The sequence below is a fragment of the Trachemys scripta genome, chromosome 5 (assembly GCF_013100865.1).
Source record: "Trachemys scripta elegans isolate TJP31775 chromosome 5, CAS_Tse_1.0, whole genome shotgun sequence".
NCBI classification, from domain to species: Eukaryota; Metazoa; Chordata; order Testudines; family Emydidae; genus Trachemys; species Trachemys scripta.
In genome coordinates this window covers 114,670,371-114,687,167 of record NC_048302.1, presented here as the reverse complement: position 1 = coordinate 114,687,167, position 16,797 = coordinate 114,670,371, and the positions used below count along the sequence as shown (strand labels likewise).

Genomic DNA, 16,797 nt, shown 5'->3' with positions numbered 1-16,797 from the left:
TCAGACCTGTGTGTTTTATTTTATTTTGCTTGGTAATTCACTTTGTTCTGTCTGCTATTACTTGGAACCACTTAAATCCTACTTTCTGTATTTAGTAAAATCACTTTTTACTTATTAATTAACCCAGAGTATGTATTAATACCGGGGCCCCATTGGGAGTTGAACATTTGAGTGTTAAAGACAGGAACACTTCTTAAACTGCTTTCAGTTTCAGCCTACAGCTGTTAGGGGACGTGGTTCAGACCTGGGTCTGGGTTTGCAGCAGGCTAGCAGGTCTGGCTCAAACCAGGCAGGGCACTGAAGTCCCAAGCTGCCAGGGCAAGAAAGCAGGGGCAGAAGTAATTTTGGCACATCAGTTGGCAGCCCCAAAGGGGTTTCTGTGATCCAACCCGTCACAGAGCTTTGCTGTGTTATCACTTTTAAACTGATTGACAGTAGAAATAAGATGCAAAACTACAGCCCCTTAATTTTGAAAATTTAAAGTCTAGACAAAAATTATTAATGCATGTACATAACCATCCCCAATAATGATAGGAGTTGTGCATGTTCACTCAGGCAGTCTGTACCGGCTAATTGGGTTTTACGTTACAAATCTGAATAAAACTTGGCCTGTTTTTAAAACTCATGAGTAAAATCTTCAAAGGTGCTTAAGTGACTTAGACCCTTAGATTTAGGATCCTAAGTCACATAGGCACTTTTGGAAATTTCACACTCTATCTTAAAGTGAAAATTGCTCTAGGGAAAGATAATTTTTTTTTTTTTTTTTTAAAGAGCATGGCTCTGCATCTGCTTTCTACTGAGCATAGAGCTTACTACCCTTGGGCCCCAGTTCAGCAAGCATGTGCCTAGTTTAGGCACATGAGTAGTCCTGCTAAAGTCAACAGGACTGGTCGTGCACTTAAATTTAGGGACGTGCTTCAAGTACACCTCTACCCCGATATAACGCTGTCCTTGGGAGCCAAAAAATCTTACCACGTTATAGGTGAAATCACGTTATATCGAACTTGCTTTGATCCACCGGAGCGCTGCTTTACCGCATTATATCCGAATTCGCGTTATATCGAGGTAGAGGTGTATCTTGTTGAATCAGGACCCTGAGTAGTCTCATTGACCTCCATGGACTACTCTGGGTAGTAACCACTGTGCTCAGTAGCTGGCTGTTCAGGCCCGGAGATCAACAAACTGTGTTAGACTGATGCAACTGTAATAACTTGACATAATCATCTAATTTAAAATACTTGTAACAAGCTTGTATGGAAGTTCATTGTTGTTTTTCATTTGTAAAGGCTGTTTAATATTATTCTTCTAATGCACAAAACTGGTCTAAATAGCACTCTCTCAGATGTTAGTTAAAATGAACATAACTTTTAATTAGACATATGTGTTCACATTCTTTCCTATAGGAGGACATTGAACAGCTAATGGATTTTTTGCAGGCTAATAAGAAGTATCATCTGAGTAAAAGATTTGCGTACAGAGAGTACCTAATAAATAATATATATTTATGGGATTCCCAAGCCTCTTCTCTCTTGAACACAGCAGCAAGCCAGATAACAAGTCTCATTAACAAGACGGAAAGGTAAATATAATCTCTATTTTAACTATTTCTGGTGTCTCCACTCCTATGTTATCTGAGTGACATATGGTACTCTTCAAAAATATTTTTAGCTATCCCTAATAAAAGTTAATTAATAGAATTTAAAAGTTTACTGAGAAGATTTATTATTTTTAAAATAATTCAATAGAATATTTAGTAGCTACCATATTGGTTATTCAGCATCATAGTGTAATATACTGTCTTTGGCCCTGGTCCCACAACACAGAAATACTGCTGCCCCACATACCCAGTTAGAGCCTATTGACTTCAATGAAGCTCTGTTTCTGTGCTGAATGTTACAGGATCAGGGTCATTGTGTGTGAGTGACTAATATTGCCCTCTGGTAGCAGCCCCACTGAGAGAATAAGGTAATTTCTACTAATATTAGTGGCTAGAGAGATTCTTTAGCCCAAGTATCAGAGGGGTAGCCGTGTTAGTCTAGATTAGTTTAGGACTCTCTGTAGCTCAAATGGTAGAAGCATGTGCTTTTGGAGCTTTAGTCAAGGGTTCTAGTCCTAACCCTTGTGTCTTATCTAGACCTGAACTATGTGTTGCTGTGAATGTGTTCAAATAAGATCTTGGTTATTTTCTTTTCTCCCAGCCTCAATCCATGTCATACAAATACATGTCCAAGAGAACGACTTCCATGTTTGATTTTAATATGTGATTTGCTTAACTGGATCATTTAGTTTTAGATTAATGCAGCGTCTTATGAGTAGTCTCAAAACTTGCCTCACAAATAAAGTGTTTCGGCCAGTTTCCTTGACTGATGGGAACATGTACAGTTAGACTAATTAACAGATGCCCAGATTTTACTGCTGGAGGATTATGGCTCCCACTGAAGCTAGCAAGAGTTTGGGGCTGATTATAGATCCTTTACTTACTCAGATAATACTCATCCATGTAAATAGCCCATTTAAGTCAATGGGAATACTGTTGTTAAGAATTACTGAACAGGGCCCTATGTGCATGAAAATCTAGACCTAGATGAAAAGTCCAACTCCGATTCACTTCTAAATTTAGCATTTAGGGTGAGGAGCTGGATATATGGTCTCAAATTGGCATGCATAAAAGTTTTCCAAAGGAAAGATGGTCTCCACAGTTGACTGAGCTTATAAATAATATAATTGGTATAGATCTTTATTAGCAGACAAGCCACATGCTGCTGGGAATATTAAAGAATAAATGTTGGCTAAAGTAATAAGTAAAAATGAATTGCAGAAAAATATTTATTTAACTGCTTTGGGATATTTCTTTTAGATCATATAGGCTCTGGGCTGATTCAGATATTGTATTTGAGGATACTGTAGAAATATCCCTGAAGGTAATATGGAGACATAAAAATGATGAAATGGTGCTGGTGAAATGAGCAGTTAAAATTACATGACAATATAGAACGGTTTGAGGGAAAACTCTAGCTAGTACCAAGAGAGCTGCAGCATCTGCTAGCCTGGCGTGTGGCGAAACGACTGAAGAGTATGCCAGGAAAGTAGAATGTGTCAGTGTGCAGGAAAGCAAATTACTAATTTTTTTGTTGATCTTGTGCCCATATCTTTCTTTATATATTTTAGACATCTATATTGGAGCCAGTTGTCAGTCATATGGGTGCCATGAATTACAGAAACAAATATAAAATAGATTAAAATAATCCAAACTTCTCAGCCAGTTACAGGACCATATAGACATCTTACTATTTAAATTGTTTTCTTTCCTGCTATTGTTCTCAATTGAAAGGTACAAATAATAGAAGATTTAGAGCAGGGCTGTGTGGCAGGGCAGGGGTGTGAAACCCCTTGAATGTCCTGCTAAAATGCTGGCTAAGCTCTGCTTTCGGGCAGAGAGGCCAGGGGCAGAGGCTCAAATTAGCCAGAAGGGAGCCCAGCTGCGGGCCCTAACGAGGGCTGGCTCACTGCAGTAGACTGAGCTAAGCAGCGACAGCTGAGCTGAAGGCTGGGCGGGCTCTAAAAGCCCTGAACAAAACTCAGTTGGGGGGCTAGCCTAGGAGGGGACAGGAGGCTTCATCTCTGTCTCCTTCCCAGAGGAAAGGGAGCCTCAAGGGCCAAGAGACCCTGGAACAGGTTAGAAAGGGGATAACTGTTGGGGGATAAAGGGGACTACATGGTTGCACTGTAAAATAAAGCACAAGGATGAAACACCAGAAGAAGGCATGAGAACTCTTATTTTACCAGCCTGGGCACAGGGCAAGAAGGTAGAAACCTGTGCGGACCCTGTGACAGGCTGTCAAACAATTAAAAAAAATAAATCACAATTAATCATAGTTTTAATTGCACTGTTAAACAATAATAGAATAACATTTATTTAAATATTTTTGGATATTTTCTATACTTTCAAAGATAGACTCAGGGCCCTGGACTTCAGCTCTGCTCGGGGCTCAGGGCTCTAGTCCCGCTCGGGGCTCCAGGCTTCATCCCCCATAGGGTTCGGGGCTCCAGTCCCATATGGGGCTCAGGGCTTCAGCTCCCCCTCGGGGTGCGGGGCTCCAGCCCAGCACTTCAGCCCACCTGTGGAGCTACACGCTGGGGCTTCAGCCTCCCCACCCTCCCACCGCCGCCGATGCCTCTCTCCCCATCCAGAGGAATGCGATTAATGCGTTAACAAATAATGCATTAATTTTGTTTTCAGTTCATCACAGGCATTAACTGTAATTGATTGACAGCCCTAGTTTAGAGGCCCAAAGGAAGACTGATATGCGGTACCAGAGATCATGTTCTGTATCTGCAAGTAGTGCAAAACTCACAGCGCTTCATTAGAGACTGGATAACTGTTCTTTGAGAGCCAAGTAGCTTACCTTACATTTGCTCTTCTATTTAGCCACCTATTGTAGTAGCTGTCACTTGTTGAGTCATGACTACCATTAGACTGTTGAGCAAGGACAGTCTTCCTATATGCCTGTATTCTGCTTTGCATGTTTTGGGTGCTACTATAACATATGTGCAACTACATGGCCAAAACCAATCTTACCACCTCCTATGTAATATAATGAAGACCCCACTTCTGCAGCCTGTAACCTCCATCATTTCACATCACTTTCAAAACAGATTATGCTTTTGGTCTCCTTGAGAAAAGTTCTCTGGTTGTTCTGCAGACATTGTTACTTTGGGAAGGCCCTTAATGAGAAGCTGTAATTGAATAGGCCATTGGGCAGATTTAATCATGAATCCATAGGAGCCGATTACTAAAATGAAGGAAGAACTGGGGTTTATTAAACTGGAAAAGTAGCTTTAGTTCATTGTTTAATAACTGATACTGAACTTGAGTTGCAAAATAAAAAAAAATCAATGACTAGAAAAGAGAGAGAGGAGAGTTACAAGAAAAAAAATCTCAGTAGTTGAAAGGCAAGGCCCGGGTAGCTTTTGGTGATGTTACAGTGTGACATTCACTTCCACAAAAAACTGCAGCACTAACATGAGCAATTAGAAAATCCTAGTGTAAAACAACTCTTTTCTCTCTTTAACTTCGCGTGCTATTCATTGCCTATAATATTCAGAGGGGTGAGGAAGAATTTACAAGTTGGGTGAGGGATGCAGTTCTACTTTCAAGAGAAATCTTGTGATTGTGTTTCTTACAACACAATTGGTTTTGCACCCAGATCTACAAACAATATCAGCAATATCTGTTATCTTGTGTGACCCTGCTATAACTTCAGAACACCCCCCCCACACACACACACAAGATGTTTGCTTTCAGAAGATTGGCAAGACCTGTGTGCTATTTTTTCATTCCCTGGATGTTGATATTGTAAAACTACATAATGTAGTATTTCAAAACATTCTCCAGAGTTAGGCAAAGCTGAGAATCATGCCCAAAACACAGAAGAAGAAGAATTCCATGGAAGGTCGGCAAGAATTTCAATCTTTAATTATAAGGGGAATTGGAGAATATTTACAGACCAGAGCATAAGAAATATTAAGAGCAAGAAAAGTCTGAACCAAAATGCTGGTCCTTTTAAATTGTATAATTAATCTCCTCTGCTTTTTCATCTTACCCTTCAGCTCCCATTTCTCTAATTACAAATGTAGATGTTCCTTTATCAAAACCAGTATACAGTAGATTAGGTACTTTAAACGTATACTTATGGATGGGATTAAAGGGAATTTTGAGAGATGCATAATTGTTTTATATCTAGAAATGAAATTGGGAAAAGATGTGGATAAGATAGAATACACATAAACAAATTCAGAGATAGCATAAAACAGGCATGACATAAATGCTGTAAAGGACTTTTAAAAGCAGAGCTTAATAGAATGTTTAAAATATATTGGGTAAAAAGTCAATTGAGATTCATGTGAAAAAAATACTGTAAGAATGTTAACAAAATAAGTAAATGTGGGTTTCAGTTATAAAAACAGCCACTCTAGGACATTAGAGAAAATTTCAAACAAAATCTAGAGGCCAGTATTTTGAAACTTGGCTGTCTAAAGTTAGCATTTAAATAAGAAGCCTGACTTTTCTGAACAGCTCAGCTCCTTTTGAAAATCAAGCTGCTGATTTGGTGCCTAAATACGGATTTAGGTGCTTAACTCTAGGTATTTGCTGTGCTGTTGTAGTCGTGTTGGTCCCAAGATATTTGAGAGACAAGGTGAGTGAGGTAATATCTTTTATTGGAGCAACTTCTGTTGGTGGAAGAGAAAGCTTTCGAGTTGGTCTCTTTTTGCTAACAGAATTTGATCCAGTAAAAGATATTACCTCACCCACTGTGTGTCTCTAACTCTAGGTATACAAGTTTGAAAATTTTGCCCATAATATAGTAGGCAATGATGGATATTCAGATATCTCTGGGCCAGATTCTCTCTCCATTCTGCCCTTTTTGCATCACTCAGCGCAAAGGGGCTGGACTCTGGCCTGGACAGCCTACTGAGAATTCTGCCAGAGGTTAGGGAGCTCTCAGGCGGTATAAAGTCAGTGTAGTTGGTTCCTATGCCAACCATGCCCCTTCACTCCCCCAGTACAAACACTGGCTTAGGGGTTGAGGGTGAGTGTAGCTGCACTCTGCCAAATCTCAGCTGGCCCCCTTAGGGAGCTGGGCTGAAGCAGATGTGATCTGTGAAGTAGGGATCTGTAACCAGCTATAATCAGCTCCTAGTCTGCCGCCCTTTCCCTATGCTGAATGTGAAAGAGAATCTGATTCTGTCTTTTACAAAGAAATGTTATACTTTGAACATGGTTCCCTAGACACAAGAGGACAGGTGTGATGTCTGATTAAAATATAATTACGCAAGCCATTATTTCTACCACTGTTATATAATTGCAACAAAGCTTATGCAAAGTGTAACACATGGCCAGAAAGGGTTAAACAGCTTGCAGGCTAAGGCTATGTCTACACTGCCGATGTTACAGCATGGCTGCAGCAGTGCTGTGACTTGAGCAGGATAGTCACGCTTTATCATTGGGGGAGAGCTCTCCCAGCAATAAAAAATAACCACCTCGAACGAGGGGTGGTAGCTTTATCGCCGGGAGTACGGCTCCTGTTGATAAAGCGCTGTCTATACTGCTGCTTTTCAGCGCTAAAACGTTTGTCACTCGGGCGGATGTTTTTTCACACCCCTGAACGACTAAAGTTTTAGCACTGAAAGTGGCAGCGTAGACTAAAATAAGACAGGAGATCTACATTAAACACTTCACCTCTCTACAAAGGAAAAAGGACCGTAAGCTGTCTAAAATCCTACCTGCCACATGGGGCCACAACAGGGGTACCCCTAACTCATCCAGCAATATCGTCAATTTATCCAGCTACACACTCAACCCAGCAGAAGAGTCTGTCCTATCTCGGGGACTCTCCTTTTGCCCCAGCACCCCCACGAACATGATACAGTTCTGTGGTGATCTGGAAGCCTACTTTCGCCGCCTCCGATTCAAAGAATACTTTCATGATAACACTGAACAGCGCACTGATACACAGATACCCTCCCACCAACAACACAGGAAGAAGAACTCCACATGGACTCCTCCTGAGGGTCGAAATGACAGTCTGGACCTATACATAGAATGCTTCCGCCGACGTGCACAGGCAGAAATTGTGGAAAAACAACATCGCTTGCCTCATAACCTAAGTCGTGCAGAACGCAATGCCATCCACAGCCTCAGAAACCACCCTGACATTATCATCAAAGAGGCTGATAAAGGAGGTGCTGTTGTCATCATGAACAGGTCTGACTACCAGAAGGAGGCTGCCAGACAACTCTCCAATACCCAATTCTACAGGCCACTTTCCTCAGATCCCACTGAGGAATACACTAAGAAACTACACCATCTACTCAGGACACTCCCTACACTAACACAGGAACAAATCAACATACCCTTAGAGCCCCGACCAGGGTTATTCTATCTACTACCTAAGATCCACAAACCTGGAAATCCTGGACGCCCCATCATCTCGGGCATTGGCACTCTCACTGAAGGACTGTCTGGATATGTGGACTCCCTACTCAGACCCTACGCCACCAGCACTCCCAGCTATCTCCGTGACACCACAGATTTCCTGAGGAAACTACAATGCATTGGTGACCTCCCAGAAAACACCATCCTAGCCACCATGGATGTAGAAGCTCTCTACACTAACATCCCACATACAGATGGAATACAAGCTGTCAGGAACAGTATCCCTGATGATGACACAGCACAACTTATTGCTAAGCTCTGTGACTTTATCCTCACGCACAATTATTTCAAATTCGGTGACAATATATACCTCCAGACCAGTGGCACCGCTATGGGCACCCGCATGGCCCCACAATATGCCAACATTTTTATGGCTGACCTGGAACAACGCTTCCTCAGCTCCCGTCCACTCATGCCCCTTCTCTACCTACGCTATATTGATGACATCTTCATCATCTGGACCCATGGGAAGGAGGCCCTGGAAGAATTCCACCACGCTTTCAACAGCTTCCACCCCACCATCAACCTCAGCCTGGACCAATCTACACGGGAGGTCCACTTCCTGGACACCACCGTACAAATAAGCGATGGCCACATTAACACCACCCTATACCGAAAACCCACCGACCGCTACGCCTACCTTCATGCCTCCAGCTTCCACCCCGGTCACACCACACGATCCATCGTCTACAGCCAAGCACTGAGGTACAATCGCATCTGCTCCAACCCCTCAGACAGAGACCAACACCTACAAGATCTTCACCAAGCATTCTCAAAACTACGATACCCACACAAGGAAATAAAGAAACAAATCAATAGAGCCAGACGTGTACCCAGAAGCCTCCTGCTACAAGACAGGCCCAGAAGAGAAACCAACAGAACTCCACTGGCCATCACCTACAGTCCTCAGCTTAAACCTCTCCAACGCATCATCAGTGATCTACAACCCATCCTGGACAATGATCCCTCACTTTCACAGAACTTGGGAGGCAGGCCAGTCCTCGCCCACAGACAACCTGCCAACCTTAAGCATATTCTCACCAGCAACCACGCACCGCACCATAACAACTCTAACTCAGGAACCAACCCATGCAACAAACCTCGATGCCAACTCTGCCCACATATCTACACCAGCAACACCATCACTGGACCTAACCAGATCAGCTACAACATCACCGGCTCATTCACCTGCACATCCACTAATGTTATATATGCCATCATATGCCAGCAATGCCCCTCTGCTATGTACATTGGCCAAACTGGACAGTCACTACGCAAGAGGATAAATGGACACAAGTCAGATATCAGGAATGGCAATATACAAAAACCTGTAGGAGAACACTTCAACCTCCCTGGCCACACAATAGCAGATGTAAAGGTTGCCATCTTACAGCAAAAAAACTTCAGGACCAGACTCCAAAGAGAAACTGCTGAGCTCCAGTTCATTTGCAAATTTGACACCATCAGATCAGGATTAAACAAAGACTGTGAATGGCTATCCAACTACAGAAACAGTTTCTCCTCCCTTGGTGTTCACACCTCAACTGCTAGCAGAGCACCTCACCCTCCCTGATTGAACTAACCTCGTTATCTCCACACTGATATATACCTGCCTCTAGAGATTTCCATTACTTGCATCTGAAGAAGTGAGGTTCTTACCCACGAAAGCTTATGCTCCCAATACTTCTGTTAGTCTCAAAGGTGCCACAGGACCCTCTGTTGCTTTTTACAGATTCAGACTAACACGGCTACCCCTCTGATACTTGAGCGTAGACACAGCCACACTAATGCAAAGTGACCTTTAAAGACATGTTACACCTTAGAGACTAACAAATTTATTAGAGCATAAGCTTTCGTGGGCTACTGCCCACTTCTTCAGATGCATAAGTAGCCCACGAAAGCTTATGCTCTAATAAATTTGTTAGTCTCAAGGTGCCACAAGTACTCCTGTTCTTTTTGCGGATACAGACTAACACGGCTGCTACTCTGAAAAAAGACATGTTAAAAAGGTATGCAAATGGAAATTAAGGCCATTCATGCTAAATAGGCTAAAAATTTGAAATGCAAAGCTATATTGTTAGAAGTGATACTAATTGTGTGTATCGTTAATTCTAGCCTTGTAAACAGACAGTTCCTGTCCGTCACTATAGCTACAAATTCAGAGATCAAAAGGGAATATTAACATTTAGATGAATCTTGGGTAAAATAATGTCTATATGTCTCTTTGAAGTTTATAATAGACTGCCTAATGGATAAATTGTCCTGTGTTTATTTGTGTAACTAATTACTTGTGGTGTTTAGAAAGCAAAAGGTTACATCAGAAGCCTATTGTTTAACCAGGACTGTGTGGTCAAGTGGCTGCTAGAACACTGTATAAAAAGAAAGACCCTGGCGTCCTGATCCTGTTCATCTCAGATTAGCTTAAGGTTTCATTCAGGGGAAGCCAAAGCCACAAGGACAGAGATCCCAGTTCTAACTGGATTGCCCTGAAATATAACCATTGGACTATAACCGATGGATTATTTCTGAAAGAACTCTTTGCAACTACAAAGCTCACCATCTCTGCTATGAATCTGAATCTTTAGAATTTAACTTATGAATATTGATCTTTTAACCATACTCTCTCTCTTTTGTTTTTTAGTAAATTTTAGTTCAGTTAATAAGAATTGGCTGTAGTGTGTATTTGGGTAAGATCTGAAATATTCAATAACCTGGGAGGTAATGTGTCCAATCCTTTGGGATTGGTAGAACCTTTTCTTTTATATGATGAAATAAATTTTCAGAAATCATCATATTTGACTTAGGTACCAGAGGCTGGATCACTTTAAGGGAACTGTGTTGTTTGGACTTCTGAGTAACCAGTAAGGTAATAAAGAAGCTGTTTTATGCTGGCTTGGTAAATCTAAGTATCGGAATATCCACCAGCTTTATGGGGATTGTCTGCCTCATTCTTTGCAGTTCACCCTAATTGAGTGACCACAGCTGGCCCCCACTGGGATCCCGGTCACAGTCTGCTGCCCTTTCCCTATGCTGAATGCGGAAGAGAATCTGACTCTCTTTTACAAAGACATGTTCTACTTTGAACATGATTCCCTAGAGGCAAGAGGACAGGATCACCATATCTCTGGTGAAAACAGGACTTTCCTTTTTAAAGAAAAGAAAAGAAACCAATTCTTGAGTTAAGTTATCCAGGAAAAGAATAGTGGAGGCTGGAAAATAAAGGACCATCAAATCCCAAACCCTGATAGTTAAAGTGATGAAAGGTATAAATAAATTGCTCTGCAAATCACTGGCCTCACTTAGGTGTGTTATAAACATCAAATTTGCTGTTGTGGATCAGACCATTGCATAGCAGCCTACTTTCACCATTGGCCAATACCTGACAGAATCAATTCCCCTCCAACAAAGCAGCTAAGCGGTTATTGGTTTGCTGTACAGTATTTAGGGGAGAATAATTTTTTCGCATCCCCCACATGCTTATTATGGTACCCACAAAAACATGAAATTTGATTACCCCTCACATGTTATCTGTTGTAATAACATTATCTAGTTCCATCCATACTCCTTGACTTGATTACCCTCTATGGCTGTGAATTCCCCATTTTGACTATTGTATAGGCTGAATTTTGTTTCTTTCTGTTAAATTCCATTAGTGTCCCATTATTTTCACATTATGGGACTATGTAACAGCAAAGTGCTTTTCGGTATTTCCTTATGCCCTCTATCATTTTGAATCACCCAGTCAAATACCCTTATAATCACTCTCTCCAGACTGAATTATCCTAGTTTGGGGAGTCTCTTACTCATGTGAATCTTTTCCAGTCTTTGCTATATCTTAAAACGACCACAGTTGAACCCAGCACTACTGATTTGTTATTATTTTATTTAATAGAAGAACTGATAGCTATGCCTACTGTTAAGGTTGCTTGACATATTTAATTCTATATATCTGTATATATGGTAGTAGAACCTAAAAGCTTCAATGAGATCAAAGCCCCATTGTCGTAGGTACTGTACAACATATAGTGAATGGCAGTTCCTGCCTCAGAGAAGTTTAAAATCTAAGAGATAAGACACAGCCGATGGATGAAACAAATAAGCGGGTAACAGTGTCTGAGATACCCGAATGAGAAAAATAATAGTGTGTCACCACATGTAATTGATATTGGTCATGTCACTTAATGCACTTCGGGAAAGTGTTCTAATAGTAAGGTGATAAGAGTGATATAAGAAGCTGTATAAAGTAGAATGGAATTTAGCATAGACTAGCTGTATGAACAATGCATAGCCAATCAGTAACAGTAATTGCAGTAACCAGATGCGTGTCTACCATTGGGCAATATGTCACCGCAATATTTTCTGCTGTTGTCTGTCCTTTAATGCATAGAGCCATTTTATTTATATATGTGCTATTGTTAGCAGATATCTTCATTGAATTCACCACAATCTAACCTCCTCTCTTGCTTCAGAAGATTCCACAGCTTCAGTGCCCATCAGCATATTAGGAGTTTAGACCATTGCTGCTAATACACATTATCTTACATTTATGCAAATTAAATGTCCTCTGCCATCAAATTGTCCATTTCATTTATATGTTTAAATCCATCCAGAGTTTCTCATAATCCTCCATTTTACTAAACAAATCAACTTAGTGTCATTATCATACTTTACCAACTTCTTTTACTTTTTGTTCAAAATCTATTTAATATTTTTTATCAAATACTGGCAATCACCTTGGTACGCCAACATTTGACCTGTAGGACAGCCTTCACTGTAATTTTTTAAATTGCTTTACTGGTTCAATCTTATCCATTTATTAGTCATTTTCCTTAATTGTCTTGTATGAGAGACCTTTTCAAAAAAGCATTCGGAAAAATCTAAGTGAATTACATTCATGCTGCTTTATCTATCATTTTGTTAACATTTCCAAAGAAGTCTCATAGATAGAAAGCTCATTTTTATCATTTTCCTTACGATGCTGGGGTTGACCTGTCCAGGCAGTACTTATCCAAGTGTTGTACTACTTTAACCTTACTGGAACTCATAATAACCAGTTTCCCCAGTAGCACAATGAGCCCCACCATTTTGTAATTCCTGGGTTCTAGATAGTCAAAAAGGCACCAGATTAGTGACTTCCCTGGTTTTTTTCTGAACTGTTGCTATTTTTAAAGTGTTATGGCTTCATTTCTCCAAGAACTCTGCTCCTTCACACTTCATTTCCTTCATAACCCTTTGATAACATCATCCGGTTCTGGCAATTTACTGAACTTCAGGAACTCATATTGCAGTATGAATTTCTCCCTGGATTTCAATCTCTAATAAGACCACAATAATTTCCTGTGATATGTGGCCTTAAATCCTACCATCATCTACAGTAAAGTCAAAATCAAAACATTCCTCTTACTGATCTCTTTTAGTAGTGTACTTTTTATTCTTCTCCATTTAAGTGGTGTCCATTGCATCAATAAATATTTCTCCAAACAGTCCTTTGATGTCCCCTTCCACAGTAGCTAACCTACCCATTGTTATCATCACTGTGTCAGCAGAACATAAGCCTTTAATCTCTTGGGGCCTGACCCCACCAGGTGCTGAGCACCTGCAATCTGCATTAAGGTTAATGACTTGCTTAGCACCTCTCTGGGTCTGGATTTTACTATGAGGAATTACTCGTTACAATTCTGATCTGGACCTCTGCAGAATATCGATCCAGTTGGGTGAAATCCTGGTCCCACTGAAGTCCTTGGCAAAACTCCCATTGACTTCAGTGGGGCAAGGATTTCACCCCTTGTTTCTATCATGTGAGCTTTCTAATCAAATAGATTCCATCCCTTAGTCGTGTCCACACTCTAAAATAGCAGTGGTTTACTTTATTCCTTCAGATATAATACAACTCTATACAACCTAACCTACCCATCAGACAAACTATAGTTTGAAGTCTGAAGCCCTTTCGCTATTTTTTTAAATTGTCAATCATACCTCGAGTTGTCATTTATTCTGGGCATTCTAGCTGGCTCCTTTTTTAGTTTTGACTAAGTCTTGAGTGTTAGCCTGGAGACGCTTTCATTTTTGTCTCTTAGAGGTATAACCATTATATTATTAGCATTATTTAACTGAAACTCTGCTTCTGCTTGAACTGATGGCTACACCTCCTTGTCTCTATTGTTTGTGTCATGGGAAACTCAGTCCATATTCCTTTTTACTGGCCCCTGTCGTTGTAGTACCCACGACTACCAAAATTTAATCTGAGTGCCTTTTAAGATTTTTACATGTAAAAAAAATTCCACAGAATAAATCAACATGGAACTAATGAGATGTGTGTCTATCATCGTCCCCATCATCAGTGTGTGTATCACTACCCTGGTCACTTAGCTGGCATGTTACATCACTTTCCCCCCACCTTTCATCTCATGGCCCCAATTCTGATTTCTGCTGCAGCCCCTTTACTCCACTCTGGGTAGGGATTGTAAAGGGACTGCAAAGACTCCTGGGTAATTCCCTCAGCACAAAATAGATTAAAGGTATTTAAAAGTAATATCTTAATTCAGTGATTTTCAAAGCCGGTCCGCCGCCTGTTCAGGGAAAGCCCCTGGCGGGCCGGGCTGGTTTGTTTACCTGCCGCATCCACAGATTCGGCCGATCGCAGCTCCCACTGGCCGCAGTTCGCCGCTCCGGGCTAATGGGGGCTGTGGGAAGCGGCGTGGGCCGAGGAATGTGCTGGCTGCCCTTCCCGCAGCCCCCGTTGGCCCGGGGCGGCAAATCGCAGCCAGTGGAAGCCGCGATCGGCCTAACCTGCGGACATGGCAGGTAAACAAACCCGCTTGGCCCCCCCAGCGGCTTTCCCTGAACAAGTGGCAGACCAGCTTTGAGAACCACTGTCTTAATTGATTATTATTTTGCATAACTTGTTCATCCTCTTATCTAATCCCGCCACCCACATGTTAAACTACTTTGTTTTCCCTTGTATTTGGCACAGAAAGGAGCCTAGATACAGAATTTGCAGTTCCCAAAGCTGAAGGGAGGCTTGGCACTACCCAATCTATCTGCCACATCATTGGGATTTATAATCAGTTGGTTTCAGGCAAGGACAAACATTATTTGGCTTCAAGTAGAGCACGTTGACAGCTGGTGGCATTGCTTTGAAGGCTTTTTCCAACAGAAGATTTTTTTTTTTTTTTTAAAGGTGATGGATGGAAGTTGAAAAAATTGAGTTCTGCAAAACTTAACAAATCTACGTGATAAGGAGGGAGGCTGAGCTGAGCTCAGCTCCTCATTAGAATTTAAAGCAAGTTTGATAGGCAGGGGACAGTGTTCTGTTGCTCATTTAATTGACTGTAAACTCTCGAACAGTAGATGGAGAAGCAAGTGCTGCGTTGAACTGGAGCTCTCTATTCACTTTGGGTAAAATGCAAATGCCACACAACTAAATAAATATTCCTCAACTTGGCTTTAATTTGATTATTTGGGGAATTTGAGGTAAAATCTAACTTGAAAGAAATGTGGGACAGCTAAATTCATATGGACAAATCCTAGGTGAGTACAGAGCCGGGACACCCCAATGTCCTCAACGCCACCTGCCAGGCACTCTCAGCCCTGCACTCCCCAAAGCAGGTGAGGGGGAGTTCCGTGGGCCTGGAAGGCAGAGCGCAGGGCTGGGGACACAGGGTGTAGCCAGGTGATTCCTGGGGATGTCCTGGGGCTCCTGGGGCTAAACGAGCTTGGCTGCACTGGCGCTTTAAAGCTGCAGCTTCTGCCCTTCCTAAGTAAATTCACAAAATCAATGGGAATTGGTCTCAATCCTTTCCTGAAAAGGGCCGAATAAAGGACTACAAGATTTGGCCCATAGTCCAACTATTGGAGTGTGTTGGAGACTTTGCTGCGACAAAGGCATGTGAGCCCCATATGTTATTAGGTCCTGATTTTACGGGGGGCTGTGCGCGCACAATTCCATTTGAAACCAATATGAGCTGCATAGTGCTCAGCCCTTCTGAAAATTGGGTACTTGGAGAATAATTGAGGAAGGGTTTGAACAAAAATCCACAGTGATAGGGATAGTACTTTCAGCCCAGGCTCCATTTTGACCCTTTTAACCTCCTTTTAGGGAATACTCATTTAATATTTAATATTAGAAATATTTCTTGTGCGTCATGGTGATAACTGCGAAAATCCAAAATCCTAACCTGGTTGATTTAAGATCCTCCTTTATATCCCTGTTGTTCAAAGGTATTTGGGGAACTCCTGAGTGACAAGAATAGCAGCAGTTGCTATATTTCTCTGTTCATCCAAAATCCTGGTAATTCTTTTGATTGATTTTGAAAGTTATAGGAGAAGTGAGTGAAAGTCTTTGCACAGGTTTTGCTAACTATCATTTGTAGTGTGTATAAAATTATTGTGCATGTGTGATAAGAGATTATATATATAATATTAAATATATGTTAAATGTTAAATATATATATAAATGTAACATTTAAGGGAGACTTTACATTTTTTAGACTATAATGTATAAATATAAAACATGTCTAATTTGAATATTCTATACAATACTCTTATTTTTCCTTGCATGAATCCCATCAAGTGGGGTCCACTCTACAAGTCCTCTCCTTCCAACGTGCTCTTTTCAGTGCTGTATCCTCTATCACAGCACATGCTAACATGTTTTCCTTTATGACATACCACCACTTCTTCTTGGGTTGGCTTCTCTGTCTTTCTCCTTCAGTCCTGAGTGGTTGTACTCTTTCCCACTAGTTGTCAGGACTGTGCTTGACACGACCAAACCACTTGAGCCTGCACTCTCTCATTTTTTC

General features: G+C 41.3%; 1 protein-coding gene across 5 annotated transcripts in view; it reads left to right on the top strand.

Moving 5' to 3' along the window:
• EVC2 (EvC ciliary complex subunit 2) overlaps window positions 1-16,797 on the top strand; it is a 163,539-nt gene that overhangs the window by 85,617 nt on the left and 61,125 nt on the right. For all 5 annotated transcript variants that reach the window (XM_034771841.1, XM_034771839.1, XM_034771842.1 and 2 more), the window contains one exon: window positions 1,404-1,579. In XM_034771841.1, the coding sequence (XP_034627732.1) occupies window positions 1,404-1,579 (176 nt within the window). The remainder of the gene's footprint in view (window positions 1-1,403; window positions 1,580-16,797) is intronic.